At 64.7% G+C, this 18670-nt stretch overlaps 2 protein-coding genes and 1 non-coding gene across 11 annotated transcripts in view; 2 read left to right on the forward strand and 1 right to left on the reverse strand.

Annotated features, from left to right (window-relative positions):
- AATK (apoptosis associated tyrosine kinase) overlaps window positions 1-12819 on the forward strand; it is a 49489-nt gene extending 36670 nt beyond the window's left edge. For 4 of the 5 annotated variants that reach the window (XM_055389493.2, XM_055389494.2, XM_055389495.2 and 1 more), the window contains 11 exons: window positions 1642-1721; window positions 2277-2395; window positions 2517-2604; window positions 3572-3705; window positions 5105-5189; window positions 5271-5392; window positions 6779-6928; window positions 7299-9921; window positions 10039-10186; window positions 10511-10705; window positions 11663-12819. In XM_055389493.2, the coding sequence (XP_055245468.2) occupies window positions 1642-1721; window positions 2277-2395; window positions 2517-2604; window positions 3572-3705; window positions 5105-5189; window positions 5271-5392; window positions 6779-6928; window positions 7299-9921; window positions 10039-10186; window positions 10511-10705; window positions 11663-11703 (3785 nt within the window). In that variant the 3' untranslated portion in view covers window positions 11704-12819. The remainder of the gene's footprint in view (window positions 1-1641; window positions 1722-2276; window positions 2396-2516; window positions 2605-3571; window positions 3706-5104; window positions 5190-5270; window positions 5393-6778; window positions 6929-7298; window positions 9922-10038; window positions 10187-10510; window positions 10706-11662) is intronic. The other variant, XM_063705758.1, reaches the window with a different exon arrangement.
- On the forward strand, window positions 4155-4263 carry MIR338 (microRNA mir-338). The gene has a single exon (NR_106338.1). It is a non-coding gene; the product is annotated as a microRNA mir-338 (primary transcript).
- A 1041-nt stretch (window positions 12820-13860) lies between the features above and the next one.
- BAIAP2 (BAR/IMD domain containing adaptor protein 2) overlaps window positions 13861-18670 on the reverse strand; it is an 81937-nt gene continuing 77127 nt past the window's right edge. For 4 of the 5 annotated variants that reach the window (XM_031010785.3, XM_055389498.2, XM_055389500.2 and 1 more), the window contains one exon: window positions 13861-14320. In XM_031010785.3, the coding sequence (XP_030866645.1) occupies window positions 14251-14320 (70 nt within the window). In that variant the 3' untranslated portion in view covers window positions 13861-14250. The remainder of the gene's footprint in view (window positions 14321-18670) is intronic. The other variant, XM_031010787.3, reaches the window with a different exon arrangement.

Genomic DNA, 18670 nt, shown 5'->3' on the forward strand with positions numbered 1-18670 from the left:
CTGCCAGCCCTGTTGGGGCTCTGTTGGCACCAGGGCCTGTTACTGCGGTGCCATGCAGGCCACCTCACCTGCTCTGAGCCGTGCCTGGCTGGACCCTGAGAGTTGGCTATGAACTGTGCCTGGCTGGGCCCTGAGAGCCTAGCCTTCATCGTGGGCTGAGAGGCCCAAGGCACTGGTCTGGGACCTAGAGAGGGCCCCCAGCCTCCAGCTTTGGAGCCAAGGCCTCAACGCCTGTCCTACTCTGCCCCATCTCCTGGAGGACAGGTTCCCAGTTCGGCAGGAATCAGGGCTGGCACTTGAGCTCGAGTACATCTGTGGGCGGGTGCGGAGGACTGCAGCCACCCACTCAGAGCGTGAGGCCCTCGGACCTTCCCGGATGGCTGTGGGGGTCCCTGAGCCCTGTGCTGACCCTGCTGGGAGCTGCCAGGGACCATCCGAGGGGGTACTGCCCTTGCGTCCAGGGGCAGGTATGTGCCTGGCCCCCGAAGATTCTCAGAGCCACCTCTGGAGGATTGCCGTGGGGACTGGGGTCGGCGAACAGGGGCCCGAAAGAAGGCACTGGTTACCTGTCTCTCTACTTTTGCAGCTCTGGTTTCAGTTTTCTGGGTGGGGGGGAATGTGCTTCTAGGGAGGAGAGAGATTGGGGTGAGGTCAGAAAAGTAGCCCCAGAGGTCAGCGGGGAGAAACCTGGGCAATGGCCCCACCCGCTGGGGACTGCAGAGAAGGACGGCCGCCCGCTGCCTCCGGCAGTGCCCAGGGCCTCTGAACTGTCTCAGCACCCACGGTCAGGACCCCCACACTTGCTCAGGGACAGTGTGGGCCTGGGCACCCCAGGGTGAGAGAGGGCTGCCCAGACAGGCTGGGCTCAGGACACAGCACCCGGTGGGCCCACACGCTCAATTCTGCCCTGCCCCACCTTGACATTCTCTGGGTCTCCGGGCCCTGGAAGGAGCCCCCTCCCCCTGGGCTCTCCTGGCAGCCAGGCTCAGACCCAGGCCTGTCAGCCCTCTGGGCAGTTAGCGTGGGAGCAGAATTCCGGGAATCCCTCGGGGCGTGGGCAGGCATGAGTGGGCTCTGCCAGCGCTGGCCCCTTCGTCCCGGGCCTCACTGACCCTTCCTCCCGCTGACTTCACCCGGCCTGGCCCTTGGGGAGAATGGGCCAGTGTGCTCCGTGCGGGGCTGTGCCAAGCAGCCCCCAACAAAGGAGCCTTTGGTGCGCCCGGCGTGGGATGCCAGCCTGCGGCAGGGTGGGGGTGGGCCGCTCCAGTGCCCTCCCTGTGCCGTGGCCCCAGCCTCTTGCTCAGCCACACTGCCTGCCTGGTGCAGCCCATGTGACGGGTCCGGCTCCAGGCCCTGCTGTCCCTGGCCCGGCTATCCCAGTGGCTTCAGGCACCTTCTCCAGACCTACCCAGAAAGATGCCCGGATGGAGCCTGCAGCTCCGTGGCTTTTCTGGGAAGCAGCGGCCCCTGCTCTCAAGAGACCCTGGCTCCTGATGGTGGCCCCAAGGTTGCCAGCTGGTGCTAGGGACTCAGGACAGTTTCCCAGAAAAGGCCAAGCGGGCCGCCCCTCTAGGGGGCGGGTGAGGAAGCTGGGGGGTGCGGAGGCCACACTGGGTCCCTGAACCCCCTGCTTGGTTACAGTGCAGCTCCTCAAGTCCACGGACGTGGGCCGGCACAGCCTCCTGTACCTGAAGGAAATTGGCCATGGCTGGTTCGGGAAGGTACGTGTCCCGCCTGGGAGGGAGGACTCTTGCCTGGAAGGCAGAAGGGACACAGGGCTGCAGACCTGCTCCTCCTAGGAGCCACCCCAGCCCCGACAGTCCCTTTTTCGGTCTCTGGGCCCTGCTGGACCCCTCCCCAGGGAGGTCCTCAGCATCTGGCTGCATCCCCTTCTCCCTAGGGGGTCCTGGGGTCAGAGGTACCTGGGGAGGGGCCCTGGGAGGGAGAGGAGCAGCCTCTTGCTCATGGCCTTCCCCTGACCCTGGCCTAAACGAGACACCTGAGTCCCTCTTCCTCACTTCAAACCCCCAGAGAGAGAGAGAGGGCAGCGGGGGACCTTGTGGGGAGAGTGACACGAAAGACTCAGAATATTACAGCCAGAGGGTTGCCGGGAGGGATCCGGAAGCCACACCTCAAGCTGCAATGAGTGGACGGGGCACAGGAGGAGAAGGGTCCTGTCCTGGGGGCCGGTGTGGGGCGGGTGGGAGAAGAGTAAGGCCTGGAAGCCGGGGCGGGTGGAGGCGGAGCAGCCGTGGGTGATGCTGTCTGTCCCACAGGTGTTCCTGGGAGAGGTGAACTCTGGCGTCAGCAGTGCCCAGGTAGTGGTGAAGGAGCTGCAGGCCAGTGCCAGCGTGCAGGAGCAGATGCAGTTCCTGGAGGAGGTGCAGCCCTACAGGTGGGAGGCCATCGGGCACAAAGGCCCCTGCTGTGCGGCCCCCTCCTCTCCCTCCCCTGCTCGGCCCGCCTCCCCCTCCCCACCTCCTCCGAAGTCAGGGGCCGCCTGTCCACTCCTGCAGGGCCCTGAAGCACAGCAACCTGCTCCAGTGCCTGGCCCAGTGCGCCGAGGTGACGCCCTACCTGCTGGTGATGGAGTTCTGCCCACTGGTGAGCTGCTGCCTTGGGGGATGCTGGGGTCTTTGCTGAGCCAGGGCCCTCCCTTGCCCTGCCAGTGTCTGGTGCCACCCCCTCCTTGGGGGCCTCACATCCTCCCTAAAGCCAAGACCCAGGGACCCTGCCCCACCACCTTCCAGAGGAGGCGATGGGGAGACTTAGCCTCACCAGGGAGGGACTGTGGGGGCTGGGCACAAAACAGGCCTGGGCTGGGGCTCCCTGCACCCCTGGGGAGCTGCCAGCTGCTTGGTCACCTGCTCGTGTGCCCTGTGGTTCAGGAGGAGGCATCCTGGGCCAACTGGGGGGGGGGCCACTGGCCCACTTGGGCTCCACGGCCTCACTCAGGCTTGCTTTTGCCATGGGGGGCTAGGCCTGGCCACTTCCCCAGGCTGCCTGGAGTTCTGGGCCTGCCCATCAACCCCCCCCCGCCCCGGGGACCCGTCCCTCCCCTCCTCGAGACCTGTCCCCCACCCCCTTCCACATACACAGCTCCTGCACTGAGCCGAGGCTGTCTGTGGCTGGGCTGGATCCCCTGCCAGCTTCCCTCGGGACAGGGGCCCTCACACACTGGCGTCTGGACTCCTGACGTTGACCGTCCCGGGGCTGGGCTTTCGGCAGGTCAGGGGCTGCCGGCCAACCCTCGACCACCAGCCCGACTCCATCAAGCAGATCCACTTGGGCCCTGTGTTTCTCTCTCTACCACAGGCCAAGGGACTTCTGCTGCCCGGGGCTGGCTGAGGGGCAGTGGAGAGGAAGCCTTCAGTCCAGCCCAGCCCTGGGGGACACGGCCCCCTCCAGGAACTGCTGGGTGCTGGCCACTGTGCAGGGCACGAGGCTGCTCTGGGCAGCTGCTGTCCCTCAGCTGTGGGTAGGGGTGGAGGAGTTGGGGAGGTAGGCGGGGACCTCCCAGGGTGGCCAGCCCCCAGCCTGCTGGTGACTGCGCCACACCCCCTTTCTGCAGGGGGACCTCAAGGGCTACCTGCGGAGCTGCCGGGTGGCGGAGTCCATGGCTCCCGACCCCCTGACCCTGCAGCGCATGGCCTGTGAGGTGGCCTGTGGCATCCTGCACCTGCATCGCAACAATTTCGTGCACAGGTGAGGGCGGGCGCGGGCCAGCGGCCGGGAAGCCCTAGGCCAGGCCCCTCCCCTGAAGGACAGGGCATAGGGTGGGTCCTGCCTCAGGGGGGTTGCGAGGACTGGCCAGGTTCATCTCATGCAGCATCAGACAACCACTGTGCAAAGGGATTTTATGACGTTTTTGAAAAATTGGGAAGACGATGGTTTGACACCCACTTTGCAGGTTTAGACGAAGAGACGCGTACTGTCAAGCTGGCCTGTTCTCTGTCCCCGAGGCAGTCAGCCACCACCCTGCAGCCCTGCGCCAACCCCACACTCTGTCTCCCTCAAGCCCCAAAGGGAGGGCTTAGCAGGCCCTGCTTCGAAGAACCCTGGAGGGAGGGTTCTGTCCTGCTTGGGCCAGGATGCCCAGCCCCTGGGGACCCCGGGGGGACATGCTGGAAGAAGTGGCGAAGGACACGTGGCCCCGTCAGCCCCAGACGCCGCACGGCTGTCCTCTCCAACAATATCCTGGTGCTGAGTGATGACTCAGGCGACTCCAGCATCAGTGATTTTGTTGAAGAGGGCAGCTGCCAGCCTCCCGACCTGCCTGCCGGGCCCCAGCTGCCCTGCCCCCAACCCCAACCCACCCCACCCCACCCCATAGGCCCAGGACACATGGCCCTGTAGCGATCCCCTGGCACGCAGACATGGGCTTTATGTGGGGAGGGACAGGCTGGGTTGGCCTCTGTCCCCACCCTGAGTCCTGAGCACAGAAGTAATACGGCAGCTGTGGTAATATCTACCCAGTACCCTGTGCCTCCTCACACCCAGGTGACCAGCCAGGCAGGGGTCAAAGCCAGCAGCTAAGGCAGGCTGGGTTGGAGGTAGTGCCAGGCGTAACCTGCGTTCTTTCCAGACCCTACCCAACCCTGGGGCCAGTGGTGGCTCAAGTGAGAGTGAGCTCCAGCTCTGAGTGGGCATGGCAGGGCTGGACCCTAAAACTGGACTCTGGCAGCCGGCAGGACCCCTGGGACACTCCAGGCCTCAGTTTCCCCATCAATTCCCACCTCCTGGGGAGCCGAGAGTGATAGTGTAGTAGAGCTAGGAGGAGGGGGTCCTGGAGAAGCGTGGACAGGTCCGGGTGGGTTCCGGCAACTTCTCACCCTCTCTAGGTCCCATTCTCCTCTGCACTGTAACATTTGAGGCCCACGCACACAGTCCCTCCCCAGGTCTCAGGGTTGGGCACAGGGTAGGGCCCTGGGCAGGGGTGGGGGGTGGCAGTGTCTCCAACGCCCCTTCCAGCCTGGACTGTAAGCCATCCAAGTGTTGGCAAAAGACCCTGTGCTGGATGCCCCCGCCCGGCACACCCCGCTGACCCTGCCCCTGCCCCCACCCGGCACACCCTGCTGAGCCTGCCCCCTGACCCTGCCTGCAGCGACCTGGCCCTGCGGAACTGCCTGCTCACGGCTGACCTGACGGTGAAGATTGGTGACTATGGCCTGGCTCACTGCAAGTACAGAGTGAGTGGGGTGGGGTGGGCTGGGCTGGGCATGAGGGGCAGGGCCTGCGCCGGCAGGGGTGACCCGTCCCTGTGCCAACAGGAAGACTACTTCGTGACTGCCGACCAGCTGTGGGTGCCTCTGCGCTGGATCGCGCCAGAGCTGGTGGACGAGGTGCACAGCAACCTGCTCGTCGTGGACCAGACCAAGAGCGGGAATGTGTGGTGAGTGTGGCCCTGGTGGCACCGTGAGGGGCCGAGGCCGAGTGCCACCTGCCCACCCATGTCAAATCATGGCCATGAGTAGTGAGGTTGGGGGGCTGCCGGAGCCACCTGTAGTGGCCACACGCCAGCAGCCCAAGTGGCTGGTTGGGTGGCGACCCCACACTGGGGGAGATACCACCCTGACAGGGTGCCCCAGGGACCCCACAGTGGGGTCAAGTCATATGTACAGGGCCAACAGCCTGTCCTCAGCATGCCGGGGGGTCTGTCCTGGGATGGGGGCCTTGGTGAGTACCTGTCCCTGGGGAGAGGGTCCGGGCGGGGTGTTGGCTGCCTTCACGGGAGTGTAGGTCAGGCCGTGCCAGGCAGAGGGGCTGACGGTGGTGCTGGGATCTCCCACGACCGCAGCCTGGAAGCCCCCATCCTGAGCGCCTAGCCTGGAGCGTTCATTCACACCTGGTGTAGACTCCGAAGGGGCAGGGCCGAGCCGCCCAGGGGAGTGGTCTGCCCCGGGGTGGGCGCCCCTTCCTGCCCTCACCTCTGCTGCTTCCCCCACTGCCCCCACCACTCCTGGGCTTTGGTCTGGCTGTCTTCTGCTTCTGGGGAACTCTCAGATCCCATGGGCCAGGCCCCCTCCCTGAGCTTTTGGGGCCTCCCCTAAGCCACTTGACTGTGCCCCATCATGGACACTGTCCCCTCCTCACCTCTCCACCAAGGTGCCCCTTCCTGGCCTGCCCACCCACTGCACGCTGGCTGGGGTCTCCAGTCACAGGGCTCTGGCCAAGGTCATGGTGACGTCTTGCCAAATCACCTCTGTCTCACTCTGCAGCCTCTTGAGACAGCCAGGGACCAAAGTGGCTGGGTGAAGCCACAGCCCACGGGAAGGAGACCCCAGTTACCCTACCCGCCTGCATGTTCTGTGCACCCCTGCCTGTTACCCAGCCCTGCCCATGCTGGCCTGAGGCGTCCCCTCTCTCCCCCTCCTTCCCCCTCCCTCCCCCTCCCTCAGCCCCCTGCTGGTGTGGGCCCTACTCTGCTTTGGGCTCCACGCCCGCCCTCCAGCTCCCCCAGGGCAGCTCCCACACCGGGCAGTGTCTGGTCTTCAGTGCATCAGTGAATGAATGAATGAGCGGACAAGCAGATGGACTCGGCCAGCCCGGCCTTTATGTGCAGGCTCCACAGGTGCTGGGCTTGGGCCTGGCAGGGTGCACATTGCCTGCTGAAAGGAAGCGCTGTCCTCAGGGAGGGGCGGCTGGTATGGTACCAGGCCCTGGTCCTGAGGCACTGGCGTGATGGCGGGAGCTGCCCCATTCGGCGCCCTGGGGATCCTGCGCGGTCCTTGCTGTGGCAGGCTGTGCCCAGCCCTGGCTCACGGCTGTCGCCCCACAGGTCCCTGGGCGTGACCATCTGGGAGCTCTTTGAGCTGGGCACGCAGCCCTATCCCCAGCACTCGGACCAGCAGGTGCTGGCGTACGCGGTCCGGGAGCAGCAGCTCAAGCTGCCCAAGCCCCAGCTGCAGCTGACCCTGTCGGACCGCTGGTGAGGGCCCCACCGCCCTGTCCCGGACAGCCAGGCCGACATGGGGTATCCTGATCCCCAGGCAGAGGCGGCTCACCCTGACCCCCTGGGGTTCCAGCCCTCCCTGGTCTCCCCTCCCCTCTGGTAGGGCCTCCACCCGCCACCTCTGCACCCCTGTGTACAGGGAGGGAAGGCTTAAGGGTAGTGCCCAGCCCACCTCCTGCTCCCACGCTGCTGGGCTTGCCTTGGCAGATTTGGGGTGTCAATTAAGTGGGAGATACCCTTAAGGCCCCCAAGACACTGGGAGTTAGGGGAACCCCCATCCCTGCTCCAGGGACGCATTCCTGGCCAGCGTTGCCTCTGACGTGGCCCCCGGGGGACCTCCTCGCAGGTACGAGGTGATGCAGTTCTGCTGGCTGCAGCCCGAGCAGCGGCCCACAGCCGAGGAGGTGCACCTGCTGCTGTCCTACCTGTGTGCCAAGGGCGCCACCGAAGCAGAGGAGGAGTTTGAACGGCGCTGGCGCTCTCTGCGGCCCGGCGGGGGCGGCGTGGGGCCCGGGCCCGGTGCGGCGGGGCCCATGCTGGGCGGCGTGGTGGAGCTCGCCGCTGCCTCGTCCTTCCCGCTGCTGGAGCAGTTCGCGGGCGACGGCTTCCACGCGGACGGCGACGACGTGCTGACGGTGACCGAGACCAGCCGAGGCCTCAACTTTGAGTACAAGTGGGAGGCGGGCCGCGGCGCGGAGGCCTTCCCGGCCACGCTGAGCCCTGGCCGCACCGCACGCCTGCAGGAGCTGTGCGCCCCCGACGGCGCACCCCCGGGCGTGGTTCCGGTGCTCAGCGCGCACAGCCCGTCGTTGGGCAGCGAGTACTTCATCCGCCTAGAGGAGACCGCACCCGCCGCCGGCCACGACCCTGACTGCGCCGGCTGCGCCCCCAGTCCACCTGCCACCGCGGACCAGGACGACGACTCTGACGGCAGCACCGCCACCTCGCCGGCCATGGAGCCGCTGCTGGGCCACGGGCCACCCGTCGACGTCCCCTGGGGCCGCGGCGACCACTACCCTCGCAGAAGCTTGGCGCGGGACCTGCTCTGCCCCTCACGCTCTCCCTCGCCCTCGGCGGGGCCCCTGAGTCTGGCGGAGGGAGGAGCGGAGGATGCAGACTGGGGCGTGGCCGCCTTCTGTCCTCCCTTCTTCGAGGACCCACTGGGCACGTCCCCTTTGGGGAGCTCAGGGGCGCCCCCGCTGCCGCTGACTGGCGAGAATGAGCTAGAGGAGGTGGGAGCGCGGAGGGCCGCCCAGCGCGGACACTGGCGCTCCAACGTGTCAGCCAACAACAACAGTGGCAGCCGCTGTCCAGAGTCCTGGGACCCTATCTCTGCGGGCTGCCACGCTGAGGGCTGCCCCAGTCCAAAGCAGACCCCACGGGCCTCCCCCGAGCCGGGGTACCCCGGAGAGCCTCTTTTTGGGCTCCAGGCAGCCTCTGCCCAGGAGCCAGGTTGCTGCCCCGGCCTCCCTCATCTATGCTCTGCCCAGGGCCTGGCACCTGCTCCCTGCCTGGTTACACCCTCCTGGACAGAGACAGACGGTAGTGGGGGTGACCACCCGCAGGCAGAGCCCAAGCTTGCCACGGAGGCTGAGGGCACTGCCGGACCCCGCCTGCCCCTTCCTTCCGTCCCCTCCCCATCCCAGGAGGGAGCCCCACTTCCCTCGGAGGAGGCCAGTGCCCCCGACGCCCCTGATGCCCTGCCTGACTCGCCCACGCCTGCTACTGGTGGCGAGGTGTCTGCCACCAAGCTGGCTTCCGCCCTGAATGGCAGCAGCAGCTCTCCCGAGGTGGAGGCACCCAGCAGTGAGGATGAGGACACGGCTGAGGCAACCTCAGGCATCTTCACCGACACGTCCAGCGACGGCCTGCAGGCCGAGAGGCAGGATGTGGTGCCAGCCTTCCACTCTCTGCAGAAGCAGGTGGGGACCCCCGACTCCCTGGACTCCCTGGACATCCCGTCCTCAGCCAGTGATGGTGGCTATGAGGTCTTCAGCCCGTCGGCCACGGGCCCCTCTGGAGGGCAGCCCCGAGCGCTGGACAGTGGCTATGACACCGAGAACTATGAGTCCCCTGAGTTTGTGCTCAAGGAGGCGCAGGAAGGGTGTGAGCCCCAGGCCTTTGCGGAGCTGGCCTCAGAGGGCGAGGGCCCTGGGCCCGAGACGCGGCTCTCCACCTCCCTCAGTGGCCTCAACGAGAAGAATCCCTACCGAGATTCTGCCTACTTCTCAGACCTGGAGGCTGAGGCCGAGGCTACCTCAGGCCCAGAGAAGAAGTGCGGTGGGGACCAAGCCCCCGGGCCAGAGCTGGGCCTGCCGAGCACTGGGCAGCCGTCTGAGCAGGTCTCCCTCAGTCCTGGGGTTTCCGTGGAGGCACAAGGCTCTGGCCCCGGGGAGGTGCTGCCCCCACTGCTGCGGCTTGAAGGGTCCTCCCCAGAGCCCAGCACCTGCCCCTCGGGCCTGGTCCCAGAGCCTCCGGAGCCCCAAGGCCCAGCCGAGGTGCGGCCTGGGCCCAGCCCCAGCTGCTCCCAGTTTTTCCTGCTGACCCCGGTTCCGCTGAGATCAGAAGGCAACAGCTCTGAGTTCCAGGGGCCCCCAGGACTGTTGTCAGGGCCGGCCCCACAAAAGCGGATGGGGGGCCCAGGCACCCCCAGAGCCCCACACCGCCTGGCTCTGCCCGGCCTCCCTGCGGCCTTGGAGGGCCGGCCGGAGGAGGAGGAGGAGGACAGTGAGGACAGCGACGAGTCTGACGAGGAGCTCCGCTGCTACAGCGTCCAGGAGCCTAGCGAGGACAGCGAAGAGGAGGCGCCGGCGGTGCCCGTGGTGGTGGCTGAGAGCCAGAGCGCGCGCAACCTGCGCAGCCTGCTCAAGATGCCCAGCCTGCTGTCCGAGGCCTTCTGCGAGGACCTGGAACGCAAGAAGAAGGCCGTGTCCTTCTTCGACGACGTCACCGTCTACCTCTTTGACCAGGTGGGCCGCCGCCACCCGGGGTCTGCCCGGGGCTGGGGGTCGCGCTCCCGCAGGAAGGGGTGGGAGCGGCCGCGGCTCCTGGCGGCCGAGCTACCTGGTGCTCTCTGATTCCTCCAGGAAAGCCCCACCCGGGAGCTCGGGGAGCCCTTCCCGGGCGCCAAGGAATCGCCCCCCACGTTCCTTAGGGGGAGCCCCGGCTCTTCCAGCGCCCCCAACCGGCCGCAGCAGGCTGATGGCTCCCCAAATGGCTCCACAGCGGAAGAGGGTGAGCAGGGGCGGGGCTGGGCCCGTGACGTCACGGGAGGCAGGGCCCGGTCCGTGCTGTGTGGGAGGCGGGGCCTAATGTGTGACATCATGGGAGGAGCACCTGGTCCTTGACGCGTGGGAGGCGGGCTTTGGCCCGTGTCGTCATGGGAGGCGGGTCTGGTACGTGACGTCACGGAAGGCGGGGCCTTGTCCGTGCTGCATGGGAGGCGGGGCCGGGCCCATGACTGTGGGAGGCGGGGCCGGGCCCGTGACATCATGGGAGGCGGGGCCAGGCCGGGGTTCCAGGCTGTGGGCGCGAGTGACGCCGCGACCTGGGCTGCAGGTGGTGGGTTCGCGTGGGACGACGACTTCCCGCTGATGCCGGCCAAGGCAGCCTTCGCCATGGCCCTAGACCCGGCCGCACCCGCCCCGGCTGCGCCCACGCCCGCTCCCTTCTCGCGCTTCACGGTGTCGCCCGCGCCCACGTCTCGCTTCTCCATCACGCACGTGTCTGACTCCGACGCCGAGTCCAAGAGAGGTGAGGCCTGGGCGGGGCTGTGGCAGAAGGGCACGCGAGAGGTAGGGCACGCGGGAGGCAGGACACGGAGCTCCGAGGGTGGGGCCCCTCCGTCTAGGTCCTGGGCCGGGCCAGCCCCGGCTCCGCTCTGCTCCTTCCCGGCCCCGCTCCTTCCCGGCCCTGCTCCTTCCCGGCCCTGCTCCTTCCCGGCCCCGCTCCTTCCCGGCCCCGCTCCTTCCCGGCCCCGCTCCTTCCCGGCCCCAGACCTAGCCTGGACCCCGCCTGGCCCTCGCCTGGCCCTCGCCTGGCCCTCGCCTTCTCCCTGCACTCGGCTCTCCTCTGCCCGACCCTACCCTGCAGACCTGCGGCAGCCCCTCTCACCGGAACCTTCCCAGCCAGAAGTCCCTGCAGGCCCAGGCCCCACGGTGCCCAGGTGGAGTCCTGCTGGGGGCTTGAGCCACCGCTCCCGGCCATGGCCCTCCACTATCCCCACCCCAGGCTGGGCTCATCTCTGCCAGGTGTCCCTACCCCTACAGCCCCTGCCCACGTGCCTGACAAGTGCCCACCTCCTCGGAGAAGGCCCCCTGCCATCTTCCTCTTCCCTAGCTGTCCTGGCCTGTGGCTGCAGCCTTGGGGGAAGGGCCTGTCAGCCTCACCCCTGGTGCAGGGTGCCCCCTGTGTGGCTGAACAAGCAGGCAGGTCACCAGGAGGCCACTGCATGACCTTGGCCATCCCCTTCCTGTTCAGGTCTGTTTCCTTATGTGTAAAACAGGACTCGGAGGCATTTGCTGAGAGTTGTTGGCCTGAGTCCAGTGACAGGAGGGGGAGAAATGGGTCCCTCTCTCTAGACACAGCCAGATCTGCTGCAGGGAAGGGGCCCGGCCTGTATGTGGGCCAGGGATGGAGGCCAGGTGGGAGTTGCGGGGGAGGCAGCCCTGGTGTCTCAGAACCCTTTCACTTTGTTGTCCTGCTTGCCAGGACCTGAAGCTGGTGCCGGGGGTGAGAGTAAAGAGGCTTGAGACCTGGGCAGCTCCTGCTCCTCAAGGCTGGCGTCACCGGAGCCCCTGCCAGGCAGCAGCGAGGATGGTGACCGAGAAGGTGGGGACCATGTCCTGGTGGCTGTTGGCAGCAGATTCAGGTGCCTCTGCCCCACGCGGTGTCCTGGAGAAGCCCGTGGGATGAGAGGCCCTGGATGGTAGATCGGCCATGCTCCGCCCCAGAGGCAGAATTCGTCTGGGCTTTTGGGCTTGCTGCTAGCCCCTGGGGACGCCTGGAGCCACAGTGGGTGTCTGTACACACATACACACTCAAAAGGGGCCAATGCCCCTGGGCACGGCGGCCCCACCCTCCGCCCTGCCTGCCGCTGCTGGCTGCCTGGCCTCGGAGGACCTGCATGCCCCATCCGGCAGCTCCTCCGGTGTGCTCACAGGACACTTAAACCAGGACGAGGCATGGCCCCGAGACACTGGCAGGTTTGTGAGCCTCTTCCCACCCCCTGTGTCCCCACCCTTGCCTGGTTCCTGGTGGCTCAGGGCAAGGAGTGGCCCTGGGCGCCCGTGTCGGTCCTGTTTCCGCTGCCCTCGTCTCAAAGTCCGTGGCTGTTTCCCCTTCACTGACTCAGCTAGACCCGTACGCTCACCCTTCCCACAGGGAACAGGCTGCTCCCACCTGGGTCGCGCCGTGGCCACGGTGGGCAGCCCAAAAGGTCAGGGGTGGAGGGGCTTCCAGGCTGTACTCCTGCCCTGTGGGCCCCGTTCTAGAGGTGCCCTTGGCAGGACCGTGCAGGCAGCTCCCCTCTGCGGGGCACTGTCTGGTCCTGTGCCCCAGCTGCCAAAGGAGAGTGGGGGCCATGCCCCGCAGTCAGTGTTGGGGGGGCTCCTGCCTACAGGGAGAGGGATGGTGGGAAGGGGTGGAGCTGGGGGCACGGCAGCACAGGGAATATTTTTGTAACTAACTGCTGTGGTTGGAGCGAATGGAAGTTGGGTGATTTTAAGTTATTGTTGCCAAAGAGATGTAAAGTTTATTGTTGCTTCGCAGGGGGATTTGTTTTGTGTTTTGTTTGAGGCTTAGAACGCTGGTGCAATGTTTTCTCGTTCCTTGTTTTTTAAGAGAAATGAAGCTAAGAAAAAAAGAAACCTTTGTGTGTTGTCTTCTGAGGTCTGCCGCTGATAAAGTCCTGGAGAGGAGGGGCTGTGCCGTGGCTGGGGTAGGAACCCGATGCCAGCCCTTCCTGGGGCCAGGAGGAAGCTGCCCCTCTCCTCCCCACTGTCCTCGGCACACCCCGGTGGAGGGGATGGTGTTCTGGCCCTACTGTGTGTGGGGGCGCAGGGGTAGAGCCCTGCAGGTCTCCCTTCCTGCAGGCCGAGTTGGCCTGGTAGGGATGGGTGAAGAGAGTGGACCTACAGGCCTCTCCAGGACAGCATCCTCCCTGCCCTTCTGAGGGCAATGTCTGTCCTTGGGCCCAGGGTGGAAGGCGGAGGCAGGAGAGTTGAGCACAGCTGGGCTTCCCTGCACCCTCCGCTGGCCAGCTCTCAACTGCCCTCCTGGCCTGCCAACTCTACAGCTTCTTGTCCCTGGGGTGTGAGTGGCTGTAGGCGGGAGTGAGCTCTGCTGGAGACACCTCCCCAGGTAAGGGCTGTTGTCACCAGTGCAGCTCACCACACTGTATTTCACCTAACAAACAGTATCGAAGAAGAGCACAAATCTGCTGATGAAGTTTTAAAACCCCCAATTCCAGCAGAGCTCCCCAGTGCCTGCAGGAGTCAGCGGAGGTGGGTGGGGGAGGTCCACCCAGGAGTCCTGGGGCAGACCCCAGGAGCAGGGAAGCCCCCACCTGCCAGCGGGCACCCTGCTGGTGACCCCGCATAGCACCTGACAGCTGGCCTTTGGCCGCAGGAGCGAGCTGGGAGGCCCTGGCAGCAAGGTTCTGGATGGGAGGTTGGGTAAGGAGGAGGGCTGGGGCCTGCCCGAGGCAGGAGGGGCCTGGGGAGGCCCTTGTGACGTTGCCAGTGGGAGTGAGGGGCATGGGGAGGGACCAGGCCCCACACTCCAGGTGTAGCTGCCGGACCTGCAGGGAATTACGTGCTTATGGGAAGTTCATCTTCCAGCCAGGGTGGGGGCGCTCCCATCCCCGTGCTCCCGGCCTTCTGGCCCTTGGGCGGACAGATCACACCTGGTGCAGGAGGAGCCTGTTTATTAGGCAGGAGAAGCAGCAGGGCAGCCGGGCTCCCCTCCCAGCCACCAGCTGGCCAAATGTCCTCCCTTAACTCAGGGGTACCCAGGGCTCCATGGCCATGTGACCAGAGGTGTGTACCCTCAAGAGGCGGCCCCTCAGCCCTGGGCAGCGCAGCCATTGGGTCTCACCCTTCAGGGGACTGCGCCCCACTCTGCCCGGCCCTGCCTAGAACAGCTGGGATCCAGTCCAGGCCAGACTCACTCAAGTGGGGCAAGACCAGGCAGCCGGGGCCTGGATGTTCTCTACACAGGAACGCACAGATGATGACAGAACAGGCTACATGGGGAGGGTGGGGGAAGCCACCAGATGGGCAGCACCGCAGATGTGGCCATCAGCTGAGGAGGGGGGCAGACCTGTCGTTGGTCACTGTCGGCTTCAGCTGGACGTGGGCAAAGGGATTCCTGAAAGAGAAAAACGTGGTTTTAATTTTTAGGCAGAAGCCATGGGTGAATTGTGCCACCTGGGCTGCCTGATGCCCCAGGGATTCCCCAGTGCTAGATGCCTACAGTCCGATCTCAGGACACAGAGCTCACAGACAATAGACGCTGCTTTGCAGGGCAGGGAGGGCCAGGCGCTGTCTGCAAGGCTGCCTGACCCCCAAGTCCACTACGTGCCCTAGACAAGGCAGGGTGCCCCCACCCGATCCATCACCTTCCCAGCAGCGTGGGCGGGGTGGGGCGGGGCAGGCCAGCCGCAACCTCCCAGTGAGGGGCGGACATCACCACTGAGGCTGGGGACTCAAGACAGGCCTGAACCGGGCACACACCAGTTTGGTGGCTCCCCCACCAGGCCAGGCCCACACCCAGGGACACAGCGTGGCAGAGCGTCCAGCCCAGCCCTGGCATGGGGGCATCCAGAGAAGGCAGGTTAGGCTCACGGCTCCCGCAGGGCTGCAGATGGACACCCATGGGCCCTGCAGAGCAGCTGGCCATCCCCTGGGCCAGACAGTGGTTCACCTGCTGTGGGCTCAGCCACCTGTCCCCCGAGGGGTGCCGCGCCCTCCCCCATATCCCCGGGGCCACAGCTGATGCACAAATACGACTCAAGACAAGAAGTTGAAATGGAACAAGATGAGCACAGATGAGAGGGATGCCTGGGCCTTTCTCTTTGGAGTCCCCACCCCCGGAGAGAACAGCACAGGACAGGATGGGGGATGTCAGGCAGCTCCAAGGGTGACAGCACAGATGGCACGTGGACACGAAGACGCAGCAGGGACGGGACTGTGCTCTGGCAAAGCTGTGCTTGGACTCTGGAGCCATTACCTGGAGCGGAATCACCTCTGGCACAGCTGGGTCCACAGGAGCCCGGGCAGCCGGGAACAACCCTGGGGACGGGCAGGCAGACTCCGTCCAGCTACCCGGGAAGAGGCACAGGCAGCCGGAAGCAAACCCTGGGGTGGGCAGGCAGGGCTCCGTCCAGCTGCCCAGGAAGAGGCACAGGACAGAGGCAGCTCCCTAAGCTTTCCTGAGGACTTTGTGTTTTCTAAGAACTTGAAACACTACAGACTGAGTTTTTAAGAGAATAAAGTACGTGGAAGAGACTGACAGATCTGCGGAAGGCTCCCAGACTCCCAGATGGCGTCTAAGCATTGGTACCCTACTGAAAGGATCTTTTGATCTACTCTCAACGTGCTGGAGCCTCAGGGTCTGCTGGATCCCCGGCTTTTTTCAGCTTTGATCTGTGCAGCTTTGCCCTTCCTGGGGCCTGGGTAGGGGCTGCCTAGGGGCCCGCTGGTGAGGATTCCACCTCCATCAGTGATGTCTGCCCATGCCCTGTCTGCCTGCCAGGCTAGACCCACTCCTAGGGAAGTGCTCTGTGGCCCGAGTTCCTACGCAGGCCCAGGGTCTGGAGGGAGCACTGGGTAGATTAGAAATGGGGCTGGCTGGGCACAGTGGCTCCTGCCTAGAATCCCAGCACTCTGAGAGGCCAAAGCAGGAGGAACCACTTGAGCCCTGGAGTTCAAGACCAGCCTGGGCAGCAAAGCGGACCCATCTCTACAAAAAAAAAAAAAAAAAAAAAAAAAAAAAAAAAAAAAAAAAAAAAAAAAAAAATTAGGCAGGTGCGGGAGAGTGGTGCATGCCTGCGGTCCCAGCTCCATGCAGGGGCTGAAGTGGGAGGATCACTTGAACCCAGGAGGTCGAGGCAGTAGTGAGCTGTGTTCCCACCACTGCACTCCAGCCTGGGTGACAGAGTAAGACCCTGTGCCAAAAAGTGGGTTCCCAGAGAAGGGCCCTAGATCTGGCCCAGACCACAGCCGAGGGCAGCGCAGCCGCGTGGTTCTCACTCCTGCCCCGAATCACAGCCGATTCTCATCAGAAAGTCAGTGGCAAAGGCACATCGCTTGCCTGGACCCCACAGGGAGCTGCAGGGGTAGGAAGCCCTCCACTGGTGCAGGCCTGTTCTCTAACCTGCATTTTTCTCTTCTTGTCTCCCAGAACAGTGGGACCAGGTGGAGCGTGCTGAACCATCCACACTGGGTGGCTCTGAGGACCCTGGGGCTGGGGCTGCAAATGCTGTGTCCAATCTCAGCCTGACGGGGGCAGGGGGGTCGGCGGGGATGGGGAGAGCGCAGGCCAGAGCCCAAGGCTGGCTGGGACAGCAGGCCCACAAGGAGGGGCTGGGCGTCCCTATTTCCCCCACCCTGGCCCCCACCCCCCAGCTGTCTGGGAAAGACACGCCCAGGAGGCCGGCGGGGAGCTCACTGTGCTGAGTGGGGGCCTAACTGAGCCAATAGAATATGACAAAGTTTGGAGCCCAAGGCCACTGCAAGGTCACCACACGGAAGCCACAGACATTGGTCCCTGCCGGAGGACACGTGCCAGGCCCCACCTCCTGCAGGACATGGCCCTGGGCAGCGATTGCCACGAACTACCCAATGACACCACCAGCACCTCTCCAGCCAACAAAGGAAAGTCACCAGACGTGTCCAAGAGCGGAGGACCCTGAGGAGGGCCTGCGTCATGTGTGGGGGAGCTGTTGGGCAGGCAGGGCGCTGGCCTCAGAATGCAGAGGCCTGGGCTCTGTCTCCTCACAGAGAGCCTCCCCTCAGAGGCCCCTAAGCAAGGCCGCAGGCGAGACCGGTGGCTTTTCTAATTTTTAAATTGTATTATTGAGACAGGGTCTTGCTCTGTCTTCCGGGCTGGAATGCAGTGGTGCAACTGTAGCTCACTGCAACCTCCACCTCTGGGCTCAAGCAATCCTCCCACCTCAGCCTCCTGAGAAGCTGGGACTACAGACACGTGCCACCATGCCTGGCTAATTTTTAACTTTTTTTGTCAAGATGGGGGTCTCCCTATGTTGCCCAGGCTGATCTCGAACCCCTGGGCTCAAGAGATCCTCTCGCCTCAGCCTCCCAAAGTGCTGGGATTACAGGTGTGGGCCACGGCGCTCGGCCAAGCGGCAGCTTCACCAATGACTTGAACGTGAAGCAGAAGGATTCCGAGAAGAAACGGAGCCGTCACAAATGCATTTCGACCAGTTGGGCGACTCCAGACCCAGAGCCGGGCGGACAGCACCTGTTCTCTGTCTTCTCGCGTCAGCTGTTTCTTCGTGTCTTCGGAAGGTGGGCCCTTCTGGAATCGGGTCCAGCTTGGGCCTCCGCTGACGAGTATGGACAGCGGTCAGGGGTGCTCGCCCCTCCACTCTCATTCCAAGGCCCCCTTCCCAGGGCCCAAAGCTGGGGCATGACAGGGTGGCAATGGGATTGGGGAGTCTCTTGACCAACTGCAAGTGGCTTTTGACACCCCCAATCCCAGCTGAGTTGTCAGACCAGGCAGACTGCGTGGCCGGGAAACTGGCCCCTGGCACTGTGGAGTGGTGCTGGGGCTGAGCACCACTGCCCCACTGGCACTGCCACCCCGGGGTCTCTGCCCTCCAAGGGACGTGGTCCCTGACAGAGGCTGTGCCAGCCTCATCTTTGAGCCTTCACCCCTTCCAAGCCTTACCAGGTGAGGGCAGTTCAGCCCCCTCAGCTCAGAGGGACCTGGGGGAGTTGGGGGGTCTGGAGGCCTCCCAGAAACAGCGTCTCGGAAGGGAGGAAGATGGAGGCAGAAGGCAAAGTGGTGGCCAGGGCCAACCCAGAGCATCTTCATCCAGTCCCCAAAGTTCAGGAGCATTTTTCTACCTAATCTTCCAGAATTTGTGCCGAAAATCAACAACAGAAAGGCAGTGAAAGAAGACAGATCCATGATCTGCCTGTGGCCTGGCTGCCTGTGGGCCAGGTGCCTGCTGTGACCACCAGGGAGACACAGGGACGAATGTCCTTTGTGAAGGATGCAGACACTGGCTTTGCAGAGCCGCCCTCCTAGCAACTTGGGGATGGGAGGGTGGTGGGAAGCAGGACCTGCCCAGACACAGGTGTAGGCGATTGGAAGGTGTGGGCAAGGGCCCCCTATGAGGGCAGAGGGCCTGCTCCTGGACACCCTGGCACATCCCAAATATACACCAGGCACCAGGGGAGTGGCCTGCTCAACCCACGAGGAAATGGACTCAGACCCGGACTCCAGAGTCCCACTGGAATTGGACCCATAATGGCCCTGTGGTCCCCAGAGTGAGCGTCAGCTCAAACCTGGACCCAGCAGCCCTCCAGGTCTGCAGATCCACACTAGGGATGGAGCCAGTGTCTTGGGTCCACGTTGTGGGGCTTGGGGGACAGAAGAGGCAAGGTCAGACTAACAGCACAGCCCGGTCCCCAGTGGGCCCAACACCTGGCTCCAGTGCCTATGGAGCTCCCCAGGGTTCTCCCCAGGACC

Source organism: Gorilla gorilla, chromosome 4 (assembly GCF_029281585.2).
Source record: "Gorilla gorilla gorilla isolate KB3781 chromosome 4, NHGRI_mGorGor1-v2.1_pri, whole genome shotgun sequence".
Classification (NCBI taxonomy): domain Eukaryota; kingdom Metazoa; phylum Chordata; class Mammalia; order Primates; family Hominidae; genus Gorilla; species Gorilla gorilla.